Genomic DNA, 20,147 nt, shown 5'->3' on the forward strand with positions numbered 1-20,147 from the left:
GCTAGTTGTACATCATAGCAAAACAAGCATTTGGAATACAGAGTCTTGACTTGCATGTCTTGTTGTTGTGGAGCAGTAGAAGTTGAGGTTTTGATCTACATCGATCAAAGGCTAGTGCACGGTATCAAGAGACAGATTGGTTGTTGCAAGATTGGAGATCACCTTGTGAGATTACTTGTGGGGTGGCAGAATATCGGATCTGATTTGCAATTGCAGAGGTTGCACAAGAATTGGTTAATTGGCAAGTTGAGTTTTCTGGTTATTGAACAAACCTGGTTGGTTGGGGCAGATTGTCGGATCAAAATTACAACAGTCAACAGTTATACTCAGATTGCCAAACCTAAGATATTGAAGATTGGCATCTTGGTAAACATGCTGCTTACAAGGACGAATCCTAGAAGACTATAACAAATGATGGAGGATTTCATAAATGAGATAGGGGTTGAGATCCAAAATGCTTTGGCTGGGGCTAAGAGAAACCCTGAGATTGAAGTTGGATTTGAGGTGGCTGTTGAAGAGCTTGAGATAATAGAAGTTGGAATTCTTGCCGATGAGGAAAGATTGTTGAGGGCTATGGTACAAATAGGTAAGAGTCATAGACTTGATGTTACAAGCTTTTTTGGTTCTTTACATCTAGAGGAATTGATAGATTGGATTAATGAGCTAGAGGATTTCTTTGAGCTTGAAGATGTACAAAGTTAGGAATCGGGTCATGTTGCCTAATGGTGGAAAGAATTACAGAGAGATGGGAAGCTAATGGTGAACCTAAGACCCACTAGATGGAGAGTTATGGTTTCTAGACATAACCCTAAATTCATATTGAAAGATTATGATATGGAATTGTTTAAGTGATTGCAAATCTGAAGCAAAAAGATTTGGCACTAAACTATTATATTAGGAATTCTACAAGATGACAATTAGATCTAGACACTAAGAGTTATCCAAGTAAAAGATGGCTAGTTATGTTAATGGTTTGAGACTTAACATTTGAGATAAGTATGTTGAAGATTAGTACAATTGAGAATGCTTATCAGTATGCCCAGAAGGCAGAAGACAAGTTAAGGAGAAGACAAGTTACCCCTAGGGTTAGGGATAAACCTGAACATGATCAGAAGATACGTGGAAGGATAAAAAACAATGGAGAATTCAAAGGTACATATTTCAAATGTGGGAACGTTGGTCATAGAGCTTTTCAATGTTCGATTGGTACTATCAAAGGAAATCAAAATCTAGTGACACATGAGGAACGAGCATAGAAAAATGAACTTGTTGAAAGAGAAGCTGCACCTAAGATGGGAGAATCTCTGATGTTCAGAAGAGTTATGTTTAGTAAGAAGGAACCAGAGCCTATGCAGAAAAGGTAGTTGTTTCAAACTATTTGCAAGTCTAGTGGCAAATGTTGCAAAGTGATCCTAGATGTTGTAAGTACAAATAACCTTGTATCTAAAGAAATTGTACAAAAGTTGGTATTGAGAAGATTCAAACATCCTTGTCCTTATGGGATAAGCTAGTTTTAGGATGATTTTATGGTGGAAGTGAAAGAATAGCGTTGGGTTAACTTCAACATTGGGCCTTACAGGGATGAAGTGTTATGTGACGTGGTTAACATGAGTGCGTTAAGAAGTTAAGTACACACACAGCGGGGTGGGGTGGGGGGAATCAGTTGTGAGCAATTAAACTTAATCCAAACCAATTAAAACAATGATGCACAACAAGAGATAAACCATACACAATGACACAATGATTTGTTGACTAAGGAAACCCTTGAATAGAGGGAAAACCCCTGTGGGGATGGCACCCACAAGATTGTGTACTTATATATGTTACTTGTGAAAGGATGTGATTATAGTGCATTCAGTAAAATAGTCCTTGTCAATAGACCTTGAACCCTTGTTAGAAGGTTCTAATCCTTGTTAAAGGTTAATAGGGAAAAGTTAGACCGATTGTCTAAATTGCTCTAGCAACTATGAAGATAAAAACTTTAGAATAACATATCCAAAGTACTGAACTGATTGATTTGCAACTTACTTGCCAAAATAGTTACTTTGAAGCCTAATATCATCATCTAAACCGATCTTTTCTTTGCTCTGCTCATCTAGCATTCAAGCTCGTATTCTTTGACCACATATATTCCATACATGATGATTCCCAAACAAGGAAGCAACTTTCCTTTATATCCATTCCAAATAACCAATTAGGTCGGCCTATTAAAGCTTCCTCAATGTACATTTAATTACATATGGCCACATTGAAGCATACGTGCCTTCTTAAGCATCATCACAATTATTACATTAAGGGGTATTAAATATTATTGGTTCCGAGAGGTGCGATGCCTACTGGTGTTGCATGGTTCTTCCTCCCTCGGGTTCCTTGCCTCGTACAATTGAATTTTTTTTTGCCTACGTTGTTCTCTTTCCCTTTCCCCATGTTCTTGAACTTCCACCAGCGTGCGAGCCAACAATCTCGGAAGGCAACCAAAAAGATCGTACATCGAACTATTTATCGCGAGCTCGACACATATGGTGGTATGGGAGATTTCTCTCTCTTGAGCCTTTCGCTGCACACACTTGTCAACTGACATGTCCCAAACCTCCTGTGTCAATTGGTCCTCTTGGGTCACTTCCATATTGTCCTCGATGTCATTGTTAGTTACTAGGACTTTTTAATTTTTAATTTTTAAAGAGGGGTAAACGCTTTGACCTGGAGCTATGAACCAGTGAGGCCACAAACGGGGGACCTCATCCCCATTGGATTTGAACCTTGATGGCAAGGATAACAACTTAACAACTTAACCATCACAACATGCCACTATTGGCACTGTTAGTTACTAGGACTTATTGGTCAAAGGTACAATCCATTTTACCACCATCCCACCTATCCTACTTTAGACCTCTAGGTTCAAACTTAGGCAACAATGCCAAAATGTTAGATGCCTAATCCAAGATGTGTTACTAGTGTAATGCAGTTATGGCCATTCAACAATAATACCAGATAGGAATCATAGATGACATCACAAAAATAATTAGAGAGAACACAACCTAAATGCAAGATATGACAGAATGAAATAAATTTTCATAGCATAATCATCTCCAATACACACCCCCTTACTTTGTTCTAGCACGAATACAAAAATAGGCCCGACATTTGGTTAATTCTGCCAACCATTGCTTTCTGACACCGCTTGAAAATAACTATTTTATTATTTTACCCTTTAATTTTAAGAAAAGTATTATTATGGCATAATAGCCACCTAGAGCATTGGAAGTCCTAAAGCTTGTTTAGGTTTATCATTATAAATGCTATAAGGTTCAAAACAATTACTATATATTCAGTTCAAGTCTTACATTTATACATATTACAACACTTTATGCAATTTTTGCAAGAGTGTACTTCTCCATCCCTACTACATTCTCTCTACAAAAATATTTATGCATCTATTTGACACTTTCTAAATATCGCTAGTATATCTATTTTATGCCCTTCTTCTACCTTTTATTTAGTTTCACCCTTTTGAACAGGTGGTGGAGAATGTCTCTGAATGGATGACAACAATTAGGCACATAATACCTGGCCTCCATTCATTCACTTACTCCTCTTCACTATACCTATCAATATTTCCAAATACTAGTTCAATGGAATTTGTCCCCATCATTATCCCCTAATATTAATTTGCTTGTTTTTACTTAGAGAAGTTAATCTTCTCAACAACAGAATGGACATTATTGGTCATGGTCAACACCTATAGAAGTTGAATTATTATTTTTTCTGAGATTTCTTTCCATCTCCCATTTCTAGTTTAAGTGCAAGTTTATTGGCATCAACTTCTTTGATAGTGCTTTTGTAGTGGGTGATGTCTGTCGGTGCTTTCTTTAATTGATTCAAACAACAATCATGAATGACCTATTGATAGTCTAGCTAGTTGGCCAAGTCACCTTTCAACTTTGAAGCTTCTTCTTGGATAGTGCTTAATAATACTTTATCAACCTCAAAATGTTTTTTTGAAGTTGAACCCTTGCTTCTTTTAACTCATAAGCAATTATTTTTATGCAGCTTTATCCTTTACAATACACTAATACTAAGTTACAAGTTCGGGTTCGGGCATGGATTTAGATACGAGAACTCGGTTCATGTATTCATGAATTTTGTTTTCCATTATGGTTTGTATGGGTTTGTGCATACACACACATTATATATACAAAAAAAGTAAGAGAAATATACATAATTGTAAAACTAGATCATTTCATAGTATGAATCTATGATGCTTGTTCATTGATCAATGCCCAATGTCAAGACTCAAAGATAAACATTAAAAATTTAATTACTTGATCATTCATCTATGCCTTGAATTCTAAAGAAAATTATCACATTGAATTACTGAATTACTAAGGGCCCCTTTGGTTGCTGGAATACAATCAGAATAGGAATAGAAAATTAGAAATCATTTTTAATTCTTTGTTTGGTGTGCCAAATTGGAATTGGGAATAGGAATACGTATTCCCATTTTGCCTCAAAATGAGCATTTGTCCATTCTCCAAAATACTTGTAATTGGAATTGATATTCCCATTCCCATTTTGAATTTTTCTTATTTGAAAATGTTTTCAGATCTGCTTTGTTATAACTTCCTGTTGGAGCTCCCCAAAATGAAAAATCATGGCCATTTTCAAACTGATGATACTGAAATTATATATATATATATATATATATATTCCTTAGATTCTACACACGGAAGACCAGCGCATAGTGGCCAACGAATCGCTCATCAGCACGATTCGATCGCTCGATGTGGGGATTTGGATTCACCTGCTTTACTGTTTTTTGCTTCAGATTCTTTTTGCAAATGCCATGAATTTGTTAAAAATAAGCGTGTGAGAAGATGAAACCCTCTATAAATTATGTTTTTTTCCTTTTCATTCATAAAATTTGATGGGGTTTGAACCTTCAATTTCAATTCAAGTTTGCGCAACCAAACAAGAGATAAATGGGATTGGATTGTAATTTCCTATTCTCATTCTCTGTTTCCATTCCCATTCGAATTTTCTCATCTAATTCCCAATTCCTATGCTTGCAACCAAATGGGCCCTAAATGAAAGTTCAGAATATAATTCATTAAAGTTTGAAACGTGATTCAATTATCATGAATCAAAGTGTTCATCATTGATCTAGCATCAAATGGGTTATCAAAAAAATCTGGATAGAGAAAAATAAAAAATAAACCATTTTTAAGTGAGCTTGGGCCCACTTTATTTCACTTTGGGTTGTGGGTCCTTGGGGGTTATTAAATGCTTCATGATTGATCAATGCCAAATGTGAAGACTCAAGACAAACATAAAAAAAATTTAATCCTTGTTTATTTATCTATGCTCACAATTCTAAAGAAAATCATCACTTTGAATTACTGAATTACAAAATGAAAGTTCAAAATATATTTCATTTTTGAAACATTATTCAATGTTCATAAATCGATGTTCATCATTGATCAATTATCAAATGGATTATCAAAAAATTCTAGATAAAGAAAAATAATAAAAGAAGCATTTTTAAGTGAGTTTGGACATACTTTATTTCACTTTGGGTTGTTGGTCTTTGAGGGTCCGCAGGGTTTCGCACGGGATTCCCTTGGGCCTACATGGGATCCCCTTGGGTTCATGCGAGATTTGTCTAGGGTATGTGTTCGAACATGTGGGTCTGTTTGGATTTGAAGTGGTGCAGATTGGGACCCACAAGTCCAAACACAAATCTTGGATGAATCTAGCACAGATTGGTCTGTGTATCCTAACCAAGTTCACACTCGGACATGGTTCAAAAGTCCAAGGTGCAAATACGGTAATGTAGCACTAATACAACCACTTGTTGTCTAAGTCCTCTTGAGGATGACGCATCCTTCTCCACAAAGGATTAGAATACCTAATTGGTTGTGGTCTTAATTTGTTGGAGTTTTAAAGTTGAACCTCCTCTTGGCCATTTATCTCAATCCATCGAAGTCTTGGACTTCTTTTATCCCAAGCACTACTATTTCTTAGGTGTTAGATAGCCTCTATTGTTGAAGTATACTTTTCATGGCAAAGGGAATAAATTTAATTGGCTTCTCCCTAGTTGGGCCAAAATCACTCTCAAGCTTTGGCCTTAACTAATGAAGTAGTACTAACATGCAGTAACTTTTGGTACTTGGTAGTGGCAAAGTCTTCCAATAAACTTGGCTTGCTCGTGCTAGCATACAAGTGGCAAGTTAGTTCCCTAATTTGGGTGTTAAGTTGGACGTGGAGGGAGTCCTTTGCTTTCTTCTAGTTTTGCTTGGTGTTTCCATTGCCATTTGTTTTTTGTTAGTGTCATTGTTGCTTGAATTTCCAAAGAACATTTGGTTGATAGGATGCCATTGTAACCTTGATTGGTTGGTCCAAAGCATGCAATGATAGATAAAGTTATAAACCATAAGGTCTTTGGAATGGATCTCTATTATCGAGGCAAAGTGCATGTTCGTCAAATTTGTTGCTAGTTGGCCAAGGGTGAAGAACTGGCCGAGTTCCCTCAATCACTTGCTCTTCTTGTAAACTAACCCTTTATCATGCCATTGTTTTATGATTTTTGGAGGTTATTCATACATCCCATGCACAAGTTTTAACTCTCTTGGCAATTCTTGTTTGGGCTCCTAATAATTATTTGCAACTTGTTATATTTTTTACCTCCATTCTTTTATTTTTCTAACCTACAACCACATTTGAATAGGCTGATTCATGCATGTGAGTCATGGGAAATGGACCACCTGCCTGTGGGGACATCACATCTATTACATAATATCATGTGGCCATTTCAACCATGCAGAAGGGAAAGGGCCTCTACATGCATGAGCCGAGCCATCTCAACCATCATGTAGGAATGGACCCCAATGAAGACCGACAACCGCCGCCCAGTAGGGTGTACATGTCGACAATCGCTCGTATGCGAACTATAGAAGTTGACATAACTGTAATCTGAACCGACTCATGATAATTCGTAGGTACTTTAGAGTGCCTTCGAGTGAACAACCCTTGCCCTATTTCCACATGTATTTTTGACTAGATTCATGATAATTTGTCGGTACTTTAGACCACCTTGGAGTTAACAGCCCTGGCCCTATTTCCACATTCTCTATTTTTTACTAGGCTTCGGAGTACCAAAAGTGTCTTTTTCCTATCATGGTTGGTTGCTTTGTAGCTATGCTGGTTGGTGGTTCCATACCTACAATAGATCCTTAAAAAAAACTTCCATTTGAGGCTCATCATCACTTTGAGTTTTCTAGTCATGTGGTTGTATTTACCTCTACCTTTAGCCATACTTGGGTTGGATTGTTTCTAGTCTTCCATTTGAGGAATTGTTATATCATTTTTGTGAATTTTTTGAATTGCTGCATTGGGGTAGCTTTAGTACTTAGCCCTTGTAGAATGCATTGTGTTGGTTGTCACTCCATAGTGTCTTCTTTTCTCAACCGTGCCTTTCCACTTTTTTCTCTAGTGGATTATGGGATGTTGGTATCAAAGTGTTGAGTTTATTGGGCTTGAATTTTGAAGTTTTTCTTTAGCTTGTTCTTAATCTCGTCGTAGTCATTGCTCTCTATTCTTGCATAGGTCCTCTATATGTGATTCTTGCTTCGAATTCTTGATAAACTTATGCCTTCCCTTTTGGTTGTAGCTGCTTATTATCTTTTTCAATTACTTTTTAGATTGCATATTTTTTTCATGACTGGCTTGGGCTCTAGTAGGATCCTCTCCTGCTTTATAGTTGGCATTTTAGGCTGCAATGAGCAGGGTGCTTGTTTTAGCCCTGTCTCGTAATTTACCTCATGAGCTATGGCATTGGTTGAGATTTAATGTGCATTATCAATCTTTGTGCCCAAACAAATACTTCTGCATCCAAAGAAACCATGATTTCATTCAATTATTCGGTCCAACTATTCACGATACTAAAGTTTAAGCTTTGCACCATTAACCTTTCTGGGTGAGGCTGTTGGAATCCATCTAAACACAAGAGAGCTTCATGGAGACAGTCCAACTTGATTTGTCTTTTTTAGCTTTGTATGAGCACAAGTGAAGTTCACCATCACGATTGACTTGAGGTGCTCTTTGTAGACAAGCCCAATTCTTGGGGGCAATGTCCACTCAAGCATGAATTGTCTAAACATTCTTCAATAAACCTTGCTTTTGCAACACAAGGGAGCTTCATGGGAATAGCCCAACTTGAATTGTGCTTTTTTAAATTGTTATGAGCACAAGTGAAGTTAACCATAACCATTGACTTGAGATCCCGTTTTTAGGCAAACCCAATGTGGGGATAATGTCCACTCAAGATTGAACTTACTGGCTACCAAAGTATAGCATGTATCCTTCATTGTTTGTACCTTTGGGTCATTACCATTGTGGGAATATACCCTCCCATCTATGTACAATGGATTCTCTTACCCTTCAATTAATAGAAACTCTTCTAGGTATGGAACCTTGACTTACTCCCACATCATTTCATTAAAATTAGTATAGAGATGTGCCTCTCCTTGACATGGTTCTTCTCTTCCACGTTTACAAGTTCCTAGACCATCTCGCACCATGGTTTTGAAGGCTAGTTAGATCACTTCATTGGAGGCTGAGTTAAACTTGGCCGGGACTGAAATCTTTGCACTGGTTACTCACACTGCCAACCTTCTCCCAGTGTCATTTATTGTATTTGAACATTAGCTTAACCAGCTAGCATTTCCATCCTTTATTCCATCTCCAAGATACTTCGCAAAGCATCCATTCTGTTTGAGCATATAATTTAGCATGGTATTCCTATTAGCCTTTTAACCTTTTCTTCAGTGTTAGTGTTTTGTTTCTTTTCAAGGAGAAATACAGGAACTATCTTCCTAAGGAAATAAATAGTCATATTGATATTTCTATCCAAGGAAAAATAGTTATACTAATTTGGAGGAGAATGTGGCACTAATAAGTCTCATGTTGCTCAGGTCTTTGCTACAAATAAATAAGGATCTTAGTGAAGTTAGAGTATAATAAAATGGATGAACTGAGCATTTTCATGTAGCACATCTTGGCAATGAAAATTGAATATTGAAATAAGATAGCTTGGTTTTCTAAATCCATAGTTGTTTCCACAATCTAAACAATGCTATATCAGAATCGCAACCTTTAACCCTATTTAGGAAATTTACTTAAATGTAATACTCAGAGACTAAAATATCTTGGAGATAGCATTGTTATGTCCATGTGGGTTAGTCTGGGTAAGGTGATTCATAGTTAACTATCAACAAAATGTGTACAAACAGATAAGAATAGTGTATATTTGAATAAGTTAGCAAAGAGTTGTAGATCCTTAGTTGTTTCCTCAATCTAAACAATCGTACAGAAGACTTTTAGCCTTTCACCCTATTTGGAAAATCAACTAGAATATAATTCAGAGACTAATATATCGTGGATAGCATTGTATATAAATGTCCATTTGTCTGGTTAAGGTAAATTATAGTTAGTTATCAACAGATACCTTCAAAAACTAGAGCTGATAGTTATGGAAGAAAATCAATGCCATCTGCCTGAGAAAGTGCCTGCTAGAGCTGCATTCACCATTAAATGAGTGAGTTCAATATCCTAGCTCATTGTATGGTGGAAGACTCATGATATTATCATGTAGTTGGTATTTTCTGTCTACAATTTGCTCTTTTCGTTTGTCTTTTGCTGTTTTCTCTGATGATTCATCTGGCTCTATGCAAGTTGTCGCTATCTACTTAGTATCAGAGCAGCAACTATTAGGACACCCTGTTTAAATTAGTCAGTTAAATGATCGTTTATTTTCTGCTTTTTCCATGTTTGTTGCTCTAGTTGAAATTATATTGCAATAGTAATTCTTTCTTTCTGTATTGGAGTCTATTCTAAATTAAGTGGTATGTTTCCCAATGTTGCAGGAGGCACATGAAGAGTCAAAATCTATTACAAAGGCATCTGCCATGAAAGGTTGAATCATAATGCATATAATTGTAACTTTCATGTGGAATCCTAATGCATTGTAAGAGAGAAAAATAGACTCCGAGCACATATTCTACTGGGAGTATTAAATCTGATGTTAGGGTTTTGCAGCAATTAAACAGCGCATGGAGAAAGATGTAGATGAAGTGGGGAAAATTGCACAGAATATCAAACATAAAATTGAATCTCTTGATGCAGATGTACGATATGATAGATATCATTTTGTTTGGCTTCTACTGTGCAAATGAAATAACAAAGAAGAAAATACATCTTTTTAGTTTTCTTAGCTCATATAGATTTTGCTCACAGGTATGTTTTCAAATTTATCGGTTGTCAGTAATAATTTCTATTCATTTCAATTGTTGTTTTACAGAATGTGGCCAACCGAAAGAAGCCTGGATGTGAGAAAGGCACTAGTGTTGATCGGTCTCGAATGTCAATGACAGCGTAAGTCTGTTATGCTTGGAAAATTTATTAAGTTACATTAATGATAAATGCTCAATAATATGTGGTTGCTTTAAAGTCATGGAGTGGTAAACCGTTTATAGGGGACTTGATGGGCTAGTTTTGACTGCACGTTGTTACCTATTAATATTTCAGCCATCTTTTAAAGTTCTAACCCTTTTAACTATCTTTTTAATCCAATTGCAGGACTTTGAAAAAGAAATTAAAGGATCGCATGTCAGATTTTCAGGTAACTTTAGAGTATTTGCAGATTTTTCCTATGAGCTTATTTATGAGTAAATCTATTGTGAATTTTCTTGTTTTTTAATTTGTTTTGACATTATTCTATTAAAATAATAGTTTGAAGTTGCCAGCTTTTATATTTCTCTAAATTTGTGCATATGGTGCAACAAAAACAGCAGCCATTTGCTCCTCTGTAGGAACCTAATGCCAGTAAGGCATATGGCTAGTTTTGAATAATTGGCTCTTTTTCATCATCATTTACATACAGCATGAGCATGATGTCTATTGCAAAAAGAGATAACTTGCAACAAAGAAATTTAGATCATGATTTTTGTATTTCCTTTTTTTGTAATCTAATTTGGGGCTTCTAGATAAATGAAAATATTTTTTTTGGTGTGTAAGCCAGTAAATGATTGATATAAAATAGTTTTGTTGATCAATTATACATAGTTTGTCTCCATCTACGTCCTTTTTTACTCTATATAGGTAAGTTTGCTAATTCAATCTTTTTCAGACTCTAAGGCAGATGATTCAGGATGAATATCGAGAAGTGGTTGAACGAAGAGTTTTTACAGGTTTAGTTCAATTCTCTGAAGTATTTATAAGGTTTCTTATTTCTACAGAGTAGTGACCAATTTGTACCAGGGAATTTCAATTTTCAAAAATTACTTTTAATGTTCCAATCCTGCTTTGACAAATTTCTGTATTTATTAACATAATTTTCTTATATTTTCCTCTTATGCTTTGTGGCAGTTACTGGAACAAAGGCAGATGAAGATGTGAGTTAATGCATTATGGGAGCATTTTGCTAAAATTGTAATTTATCTTACAAATGTGCAGCTATTTTATGTGGCTTGGTAATGTATATTTTCTGTGATTTATTGTCTAGACTATTGAGCGCTTAATAGAGACAGGAGATAGTGAGCAAATTTTCCAGAAAGCTATTCAAGAGCAAGGCCGAGGCCAGGTTGGTTTTTGATTACTTATTGTCTTTATATCAGTCGAAAAGATACTTGTACCAGTTTGTGAATGAAATTTTCTTTACTGCTCCAATGTAGATAATGGACACCTTAGCAGAGATTCAGGAGCGACATGATGCAGTAAGGGACATAGAGAAGAAGCTCCTTGACTTGCATCAGGTATTATTATCTAGTTTACACTATGTTTCCTAATGTCATGTTTCCTCTTGTACCTCATTGTTTCTTTGGAAGAATTTGATAGCATTTTAATTTATCATTTTGGGACAATACAAAATGAAATATTGTGTTAATCTTTTTCTTTGAATTAGAAGGGAAAGCTCCCATGTAACTAAAACCTTAAAATAAAACCTATAACTTATAAAAGCAGGCTTTATATGGGGCAGTTTAGATGCAATGCTTAAATACTTGCCTTTTTGCTATTGGGTATGGGTCCGCGGCTACCACAACTCTTCTACACAGGATTAGATATTTTATTATCTTTTGACTTACAACTAATGACCTTTAACAGAGAACAAACTCCCTTTTTCTTATTGTTTCTCTCAAGTTCTAGGACAAAGTGATTGGGAAGCAAACTTTTTTTTTCTCAAAATTTTAGGGATGATGTTGGTTCTCAAAGTCGAGGATTCTCAAAGCTCTAAAAGGTAGGCTGTTCTTGGAGTGCTGGGATGTCAAACTTTAGAGAAACCAAGCCCTAACTCATGATTAGTGAAGGAAACAATAGATATGTGGATTGAAAGATCTACCATAGGCTTGGTCCCAAAGGTTGTCACTTGACCCAAGTCTAATCCATTGCACAATAAACCTCTATTTAAGCTAATATGGATATCATTGCATACCATTGAGATGTGGTTATGGAAAACATTATTATTAAAGGTAAGAACATTTATGGATCAATGATCATTGAAGATGCTTCCCTGATTACTTCATTGAATAATGAAATACATACACAATGTCCTACTCCTAATCTATGGGTGGATGATGTTTTTGGTCTAAGCAAACAGAGGATCAATACTTCTATGATTTGTGCATATTCCTATAGAAACATCATGCCAATAGAAGAAATATGTTGAAATCAAATGGAATATTAGTTGTGTATAAACATGCACCACAAATAATGATATTGAATAACTGAGCATTTTAGTTATCCATCCCAAACTATATATATTCATATGCAATGAAGGGAAGACTATTACTAAGCTTGTAATCGATTAAAATTTTGTCATATTCATCAAATCTTCGTTAAATTAATACTAATAAGTGTGGCAAGAGGAAACCCTAATATAGGATTTTCTTAAAGATTCACAAATGGAATTGTGCACCATTTATAATAATAATACCTCCTTGTGATCTAAACAAGATGTTTCTCTAATTGTGACCAGAATTATAGGAGTTGAAACCCTAGAAGCTTCTTAGCACTTGTCGCACGAAGCACAAAAATGACTGACCTTTGTTATGGGAAACAAATTGATATTTATAATGTTCTATTTGACTGCTTAACCACTTGTGAGAATTTGACAAGAATTGGAAATACCATACAAAGCAAGTGGAGTGCCACAAATACAACTGCCTTAATAGTGGCATGGTTGCCCTCATCCTCCATTGAATTTGTAGGAGGATCTAACCAGGAAGTTGTAAGGTCAAATCCGACATCAAAGGCATTCTATGAGGATCTAGGGAGTGAAGGAAAGAAAATACAGGATTCATAGTGGAGCACTATTTGAGGTTATGGGTTAGAATTAGAGGGAATACGAGGGAATGAAAATCTTAAAGTCCAATGAAAGGAATGAGGACTATAAGATGTTTGCAGGAATTTAGTATGAATGTAGATACAAAGTTTTGGACATTGTAGTAAAGTTTGGATGTTTAGGGTAATTCTGTAAGAAGCTTTGGGGAAGATATTGAGGAAATAGATTGGGGATCTAGAGGAGGAGGATGGTAGAAGAGTGGGAAAAATTTGCTAATAAGATGTTAGAACAAGATTCAAGAATATGTTGAGATCCACTTTGAAAACCGACAAGGATGAAGAGAAGGAAGGGATTAAGGATTTTCAAGGATATTATGTCAGAGTGGATGATGGGTTGGGACAATAGAAACTTGCACGATGGGTGGTGGGAAGGGGAAATAAAGGAAGCAAAGGCTGAAAAGACCATGTAAAACTTTCATGTAGGATTGGGCATTGGAGAGCAAGATATTGGATGAGCATAAAATTTTGAGTTCCACACCGAATGTCCACAATACGACAAAAATAGTAGAAAATGACTAGAACACTCCCAATATAAATTGTTATTGGCTCGATTTGTGCTGTGGTAGGTCTTGCAGGTTTTCATAATCTGTCTCATTTCCCATCATGTATTCTAAAAAAGATTTCATGGCGTTTCGACGTTCTGGTGATGTAGAAAGCCATTTTGTTCAGTTCCATTTTCTTCCCAGCACAGTTGCATCGAATTGGGGGACAAGTTTCTGGGACAGGGGGACAAGGCGCCTCAATTTGGGGACGGTGGCGGGGGGAACGGGGGTATATAGTATATACCGTACATATGATACTTCAAATGCTAATTATAAAAATATGTATACCAATATAAAACATGAATATGAAGTATAAGTTCATCAAGACCGCTATTGCTAGTTTAGTTTTACATTGCATCGAACATTGAACAATGATTCATGAACAATAAAAGAGATCTATATTTTGAGTTCTAAGTTCTAACTTCTATCAAATAAAGTAAATAATTAAGCAAATTCAAAAGTCATAGATATCTATTATCAATTTAGCAAAAGTACGAGTATCATTATCTCATCAATGATTCAATGGCATCATAAACTTAATTACATCAAGTAGCATCAACCATGATATGATCACAATGTTCAATGTTTTAACTTTCAAACTTCAAATATCCAAGTCTCAAGTACATACTACAAAATCAAAAGACAAAATGTCAAGTAGTAATGGCCCAAGGGCCGCTAAAATGCAGTAAAGGTTGCTTAGAGGCCTCTAATCATCCATGTCAACCTGAGGTTCAGGCTCAACAAACTCATCCTCTGAACTCTTGGCTTCTTCAAGGGTAGGAGCCACGAGAGGAATACCAACCAACCCTGCATTAGAAGTATCTGCATGCTCATCAACCTATGAGGGCTCCTCTGGTTCTACATCCCATTGTGCTATAGGGCTCTCCTTGTACACACGTGTCTTGCGATCTTTGATATGCAAGGCACAATGTACAACCACTAGTTTCTCTGCTTTCTTAGAGGTAAGTTTGTTCCTCTTAAGAGAGTGGATGAAGCTATAAGTAGACCAGTTCCTCTTAGAAGTTGAAGAACTAGACACCTAAGATAGCAATCAAATGACTAGTATAAGAATCATAAAATTAAAATTGAAAGTCATGACTAAAACTAAAAGTGAAAGTGAAAAGTAGAGGTTCTAAAGTTGAAGAACAAGAAACCTAAGAGAGGAGGCAGATGGCTAGTGTGGTAGTTGTTGATTTGGGTCCATGACAATTCCACCACAAAATAGGATCCTCTCGTGCCATTGGTTTTATGTTGGCCTTTGCTCTAGTTGGATAGCCCTTAAGAGTAGAAAATTTGGTCCACTTAGTGCGAACCTTCCTTGCTGTCTCAATGTCATACATCCTATCAATGCACTTGAAGAATCCTTCCTTCACTTGAAATTAAAATTTTAAGATCAGTAAATTAAAAATTAAATATTCATAAGTGCAAGTGTATTAAATTGATAATAGATTACCTCATCATCATTCAATGGTGTAACTCTCCCAGGCCTAGGCATGTACCACTTCAGATTCAATGCATAAGCAACCATGTGTAAAGAAGTGTTGAGGCTGTCCCATCTATGCTGAATAATAGTTCGAATCTGCTCAATGTAAAATGCTAAATTGGGGTCCCTCTCTTGCACAAATGCCCTCATTTGGCCAAGCATAGCATCAATGCACTCGTACACCTCTCCAAGAGTAGCTACATCCCCATCCCCATATTTGATGACCTGGAAAATTGGAGTGATGAAAGAAATAATGCATTTTGTATCACTTCAAAATACATTGCTCTTTACTATCTCCTTCACCCTCATCCCCTTCTCTATCCTGGACCCATCCCACCTATTCCACTCATTCATCATAACCATGAGTTGCAATGACTCCTACAACTTAATCATTCTCTCCAAAAGAATGAAGTAGGATGCATATCGGGACTCACTGGTTTCAGGAGCTCCTTCCTCGCGAAGCTCCTAAAAAGGGCATGTGATGTGTGGTGATTTTAGATTAACATTTGCACATCTCTAGCATCACTCACTACTCCCTTAATCGAGGGAATCTTCCCCATGTCCTTAAGTGCATTGTTCATGGCATGCACACAACATGGAGTCCACCAAATATGTTTGTAAGTTATCTCAACAATTCTCCCTGTAGCTCTACACACACATGCTGCATCTGTCACTACTTGGACCACATTTTGTGGCCCAACCTCCTCAATAGCATCCCGAAGTATATTAAACTGAAAATCAGCATCCTTTCAATGCCTTGAACAATCAATAGCCTTGAGAAAAAATGGCCCCTCTGTGCATGTAATGATGATATTGTTGAGTGAATGGTTCCGAATGTCCGTCCACCCATCCATATGGATGTTGCAACCATACTCCTCCCAAACAGGCCTCAATTTTTCTCCTTCTCTAAAGAAATCTTGGCATACTCTTTATCCAAGACTGCAGTCCACAATTTGTGCTCACCTGGTGGCACAAATGACGGTCCTCCTCCCCTTGCCACCAACTGCATCATCTCCTTATAATAAGGAGACCTTGTCACATGAAGAGGTATGCCATTGGAAAAAAGAAATCTACTAATGGCTTCTTCTATCTACTCTCTCAGGCAGGCATTAAATAAATCAGCAACGGGGTTACTTTCAGATGACACCTTTCTTTTCCCCTTGGTAGTTTGTGCTTCAAGCATAGTACTAGATGTAGAAGAACTTGAGGCTGCCCCTCCAAATGATGTAGGTCTCTACTGTGGTCTACCCCTAGGACTAGGAGTAGGAAAACATGGCTGCCCCTGCTCATAAGCCTGCTGAAGACTCTAAACCTGTTGCCTACCAGTCAAGGTGGTAGGTACCTCAACTCCCAAGTCATCTAGATGTAATGTCCCAGTTTTGGAGGAGTTAATTATTTATAAAGTTATCGATAAAAAAATATATTACAGGGTAACTTTATATTTAATTAAGTGATATATCTTATAAAGTCATTAAATAAAATAATGTTCTAGAGGTTGCTCGAAGGAGCAGAGAAATAATTAAAAAAAGAGAGGCCAACCTATCGAGGAAAAAAGAATAAATAGGCATTGAAGGTTCATTGCCTATCATCGGGATTAATTATTGATTTTTGCTGATGTGCGTTGTGGAGCCTAGGGTTTCTGCAAGTAGTCACAATTGACCATTGATAACGAAAACTCTCAAATGGTACACAATTTTGAGGGTGTGAAAGATCACCTGAATTATTGCAGCTGTGGGAAGGATATTTCAGTCCTTTCACTTGTGCTTAATTGCTGGTTTGGAGTTTCAAGTGGAGTTGCATTTTCACCATATCATCTTCAGCATTCAGTCTCCAGTATCTGATCAATCCAGGTTCTTCATTTCAGTTTGTAGTTGTAACAAGTTCTCAATTGTATACAACCAGTTAGGGTTTGTCTGTAATGTGCCATGTCATAATGTTTCGGTGCTGAAAATTGCCATATCATTTATAAAACATTTGGTTTTCATTGAATGAATACATTGGCACTATTATTTCCTTATTTCAGCAATATACTTTAGTAGTGTATTAAATTTAGGGTTTTGTTTAGTGGCCTATTGGAAAGGGTCATTACACTAGAACACCCCAACGCTTGGCGAATTCAATTCTGTAACGCAAATTTTTTTCATATGTCAAGAACTTGCATGGACCCACACCTTTCCCTGTCCAAAAGAGGAAATGTGCATTCACTCTAGTGATGCTCCCAAACCATTTTGTCTAACAAATGTTACATTTCCACTTCCTTGTACCACCACCTATAGCTATTTGTTCAGTCATCCTTGTTGCAAACTGTCCGATAGGAGATTTAGGATCATAACTACCCCTAGCCCACTTTGCTAAAAGAGTGGAGGGGCAATCTATAGCTGGTGGATCGGGTGGCCAATTATCTGTTGATTTTGAATCTGTTTCTTCATTCTCTTTATCGTGCTCAGCCTTAGGGTTATTATCTTCTTGGCTGCTATCACTATGAGAATGGGCCTCTAAATCCATCTCATAATCACTGTGATTTGACCCACTTGACTCATGACCTCGGGAGCTCATTTTCAAACTGCTTTTCACAAAATGAAAAAAATATAAAATAAATACACGCTTTCAGCCAAAATCATAATCATAATTTTTTGAAGTAAAATTAAAGCAATAAAAATGTGGAAATGAAACAAGAAAACTCCACTAAAATCTAGAAATGAAATTCAACTAAGAACTAAAAGCTACAAACTAGAAACAAAAAGCAATGATCTTGATTTGCACAATAAAAATAATAATAATAAAAATACTATGAAAACCCTACCTTTTGCTTCACAAATCTCTTGAACAAGCTGAAAAATCTTGCTTCTCTTCTTCTTGCTCCTTTTTCCTCTTTGCCTTGCACACACTCTCTTCACTCAAATAATCACCCTTCTATGAGCTCTTCACTCTTCTTGCTGCTGTTGCAAGAATTAGAAAACCATGACATGAATAGAAATGAGAAAACATAGAGATTTAATGGGATTTCAACCTCTAAATGGGCCCCTCATACCCTAGGGTTAGAATTTTTTTATGTTGAAAAGTTTTTTTTTTTAAAATCATATTTTAATGTGTCGAAAAGGGGGCCGGCCGACTGCCCCCAGCTGAGTCGATGGACATATCCCCATCCCCAAGTCCCCAAACGGGGACATGGGAACATCCCCCTCCTGGCGGCGAGTTGGTGGCACCGTTGGGGACATGGGAATGTTGTCCCCTTGTCTTGGGTGTGGCACCCAAAAACGGCGGGGACGCATCCCCATGTTACTTTGCTTCCCTGGTACCCAAATTAAAAAGCCAAAATTCCATCAAGTGCAAGTGCCACCAATTGTTCCATTTCTGTAAACATCCGATTGGGTTTCTTTGTTTCAAATTTGGTAAGATCTAACCGAAATTGAAGAAGTTGTGTAATTGTGGGACTTTTCTAGTCTTAGGGATGGCATGTTTAAAATTTGAGGGAAATTTGACTAAATCTTTTGCAGAAATTCCACTCGTTGCCTCCATTGCAGAATTTCCACTCCAATATGGATATCTCCAATCTGCAATTCAAATGACCCCTGAATTTCTGCAGTGGAGTACATACCACTTGAATGTTGGCAATGGAGAAATGACCCCAATATTTCTGTAATGTCCTGTTTTGACAATATTGGAATTAAGATATTATTGAAGTCCTTAAAATATATTAAAAAGAGGAATTAAATCTAGTTATTTTATATTATTACCAAATGGAAAACTTAAGGTAATATTAAATAATTATTAAGCGAGTAAGAAATTAAAGTTGCTAATCAGGCAACTGTCAGGAAACTGGAAAAATATAATTATAAAAGAGATTTTGGGGATTCTGTTTTGACAATATTGGAATTAAGATATTATTTAATTCCTTAAAATATATTAAAAAGAGGAATTAAATCTAGTTATTTTATATTATTACCAAATGGAAAACTTAAGGTAATATTAAATAATTATTAAGCGAGTAAGAAATTAAAGTTGCTAATCAGGCAACTGTCACGAAACTGGAAAAATATAATTATAAAAGAGATTTTGGGGATTCTGTTTTGACAATATTGGAATTAAGATATTATTTAATTCCTTAAAATATATTAAAAAGAGGAATTAAATCTAGTTATTTTATATTATTACCAAATGGAAAACTTAAGGTAATATTAAATAATTATTAAGCGAGTAAGAAATTAAAGTTGCTAATCAGGCAACTGTCAGGAAACTGAAAAAATATAATTATAAAAGAGATTTTGGGGATTGATAAAGGACATGACTGGATTAATATTTTTCAGTATTAATTTGAGAGTTTCAGTTTCTCAAGTTTGTCCTTGGGATGTGCCTGATAAGGAGTTTCTCAAGTTTGTTTTCAGCAGTGAGAGACCAGCTCTATGAGGAGGACAAAGAATCATCTCGGATACACAGATAGATGACACTCGTGAAGATGGACACAGTTAGGGCATCATATAATAATAACATCCCCTTAGATACAGATATTATGTACTGTCTCCAATTGCAATCGGTATTATAAAAACCTGTATGTATGTACATACTATGTGTTACAACACCCCCATGCAGTGAAAATTTGGTATATTCATTTAGATAAAAGAAAATCTGGATTATGAATGAGATGAATTCAGCCGAGACTAGATTTTTCTTATGAATTTCAGCAATTTTCTAGCATGGAAGGACACGTGTAAATTTTCAACAGTAACTGC

At 36.2% G+C, this 20,147-nt stretch overlaps 1 protein-coding gene across 1 annotated transcript in view; it reads left to right on the forward strand.

The window, feature by feature from the left end:
- LOC149552459 (syntaxin-132-like) overlaps positions 1 to 20,147 on the forward strand; it is a 59,516-nt gene that overhangs the window by 16,613 nt on the left and 22,756 nt on the right. The window contains exons 4-11 of the mRNA XM_089788020.1: positions 9,921 to 9,969; positions 10,093 to 10,181; positions 10,355 to 10,428; positions 10,633 to 10,675; positions 11,183 to 11,243; positions 11,422 to 11,447; positions 11,558 to 11,635; positions 11,727 to 11,807. Coding sequence (XP_089644146.1) covers positions 9,921 to 9,969; positions 10,093 to 10,181; positions 10,355 to 10,428; positions 10,633 to 10,675; positions 11,183 to 11,243; positions 11,422 to 11,447; positions 11,558 to 11,635; positions 11,727 to 11,807 — 501 coding nt within the window. The remainder of the gene's footprint in view (positions 1 to 9,920; positions 9,970 to 10,092; positions 10,182 to 10,354; positions 10,429 to 10,632; positions 10,676 to 11,182; positions 11,244 to 11,421; positions 11,448 to 11,557; positions 11,636 to 11,726; positions 11,808 to 20,147) is intronic.

This window comes from Cupressus sempervirens, chromosome 6 (genome assembly GCF_028749045.1).
Source record: "Cupressus sempervirens isolate cs-2001-9-10 chromosome 6, ASM2874904v1, whole genome shotgun sequence".
In the NCBI taxonomy this organism is placed as follows: domain Eukaryota; kingdom Viridiplantae; phylum Streptophyta; class Pinopsida; order Cupressales; family Cupressaceae; genus Cupressus; species Cupressus sempervirens.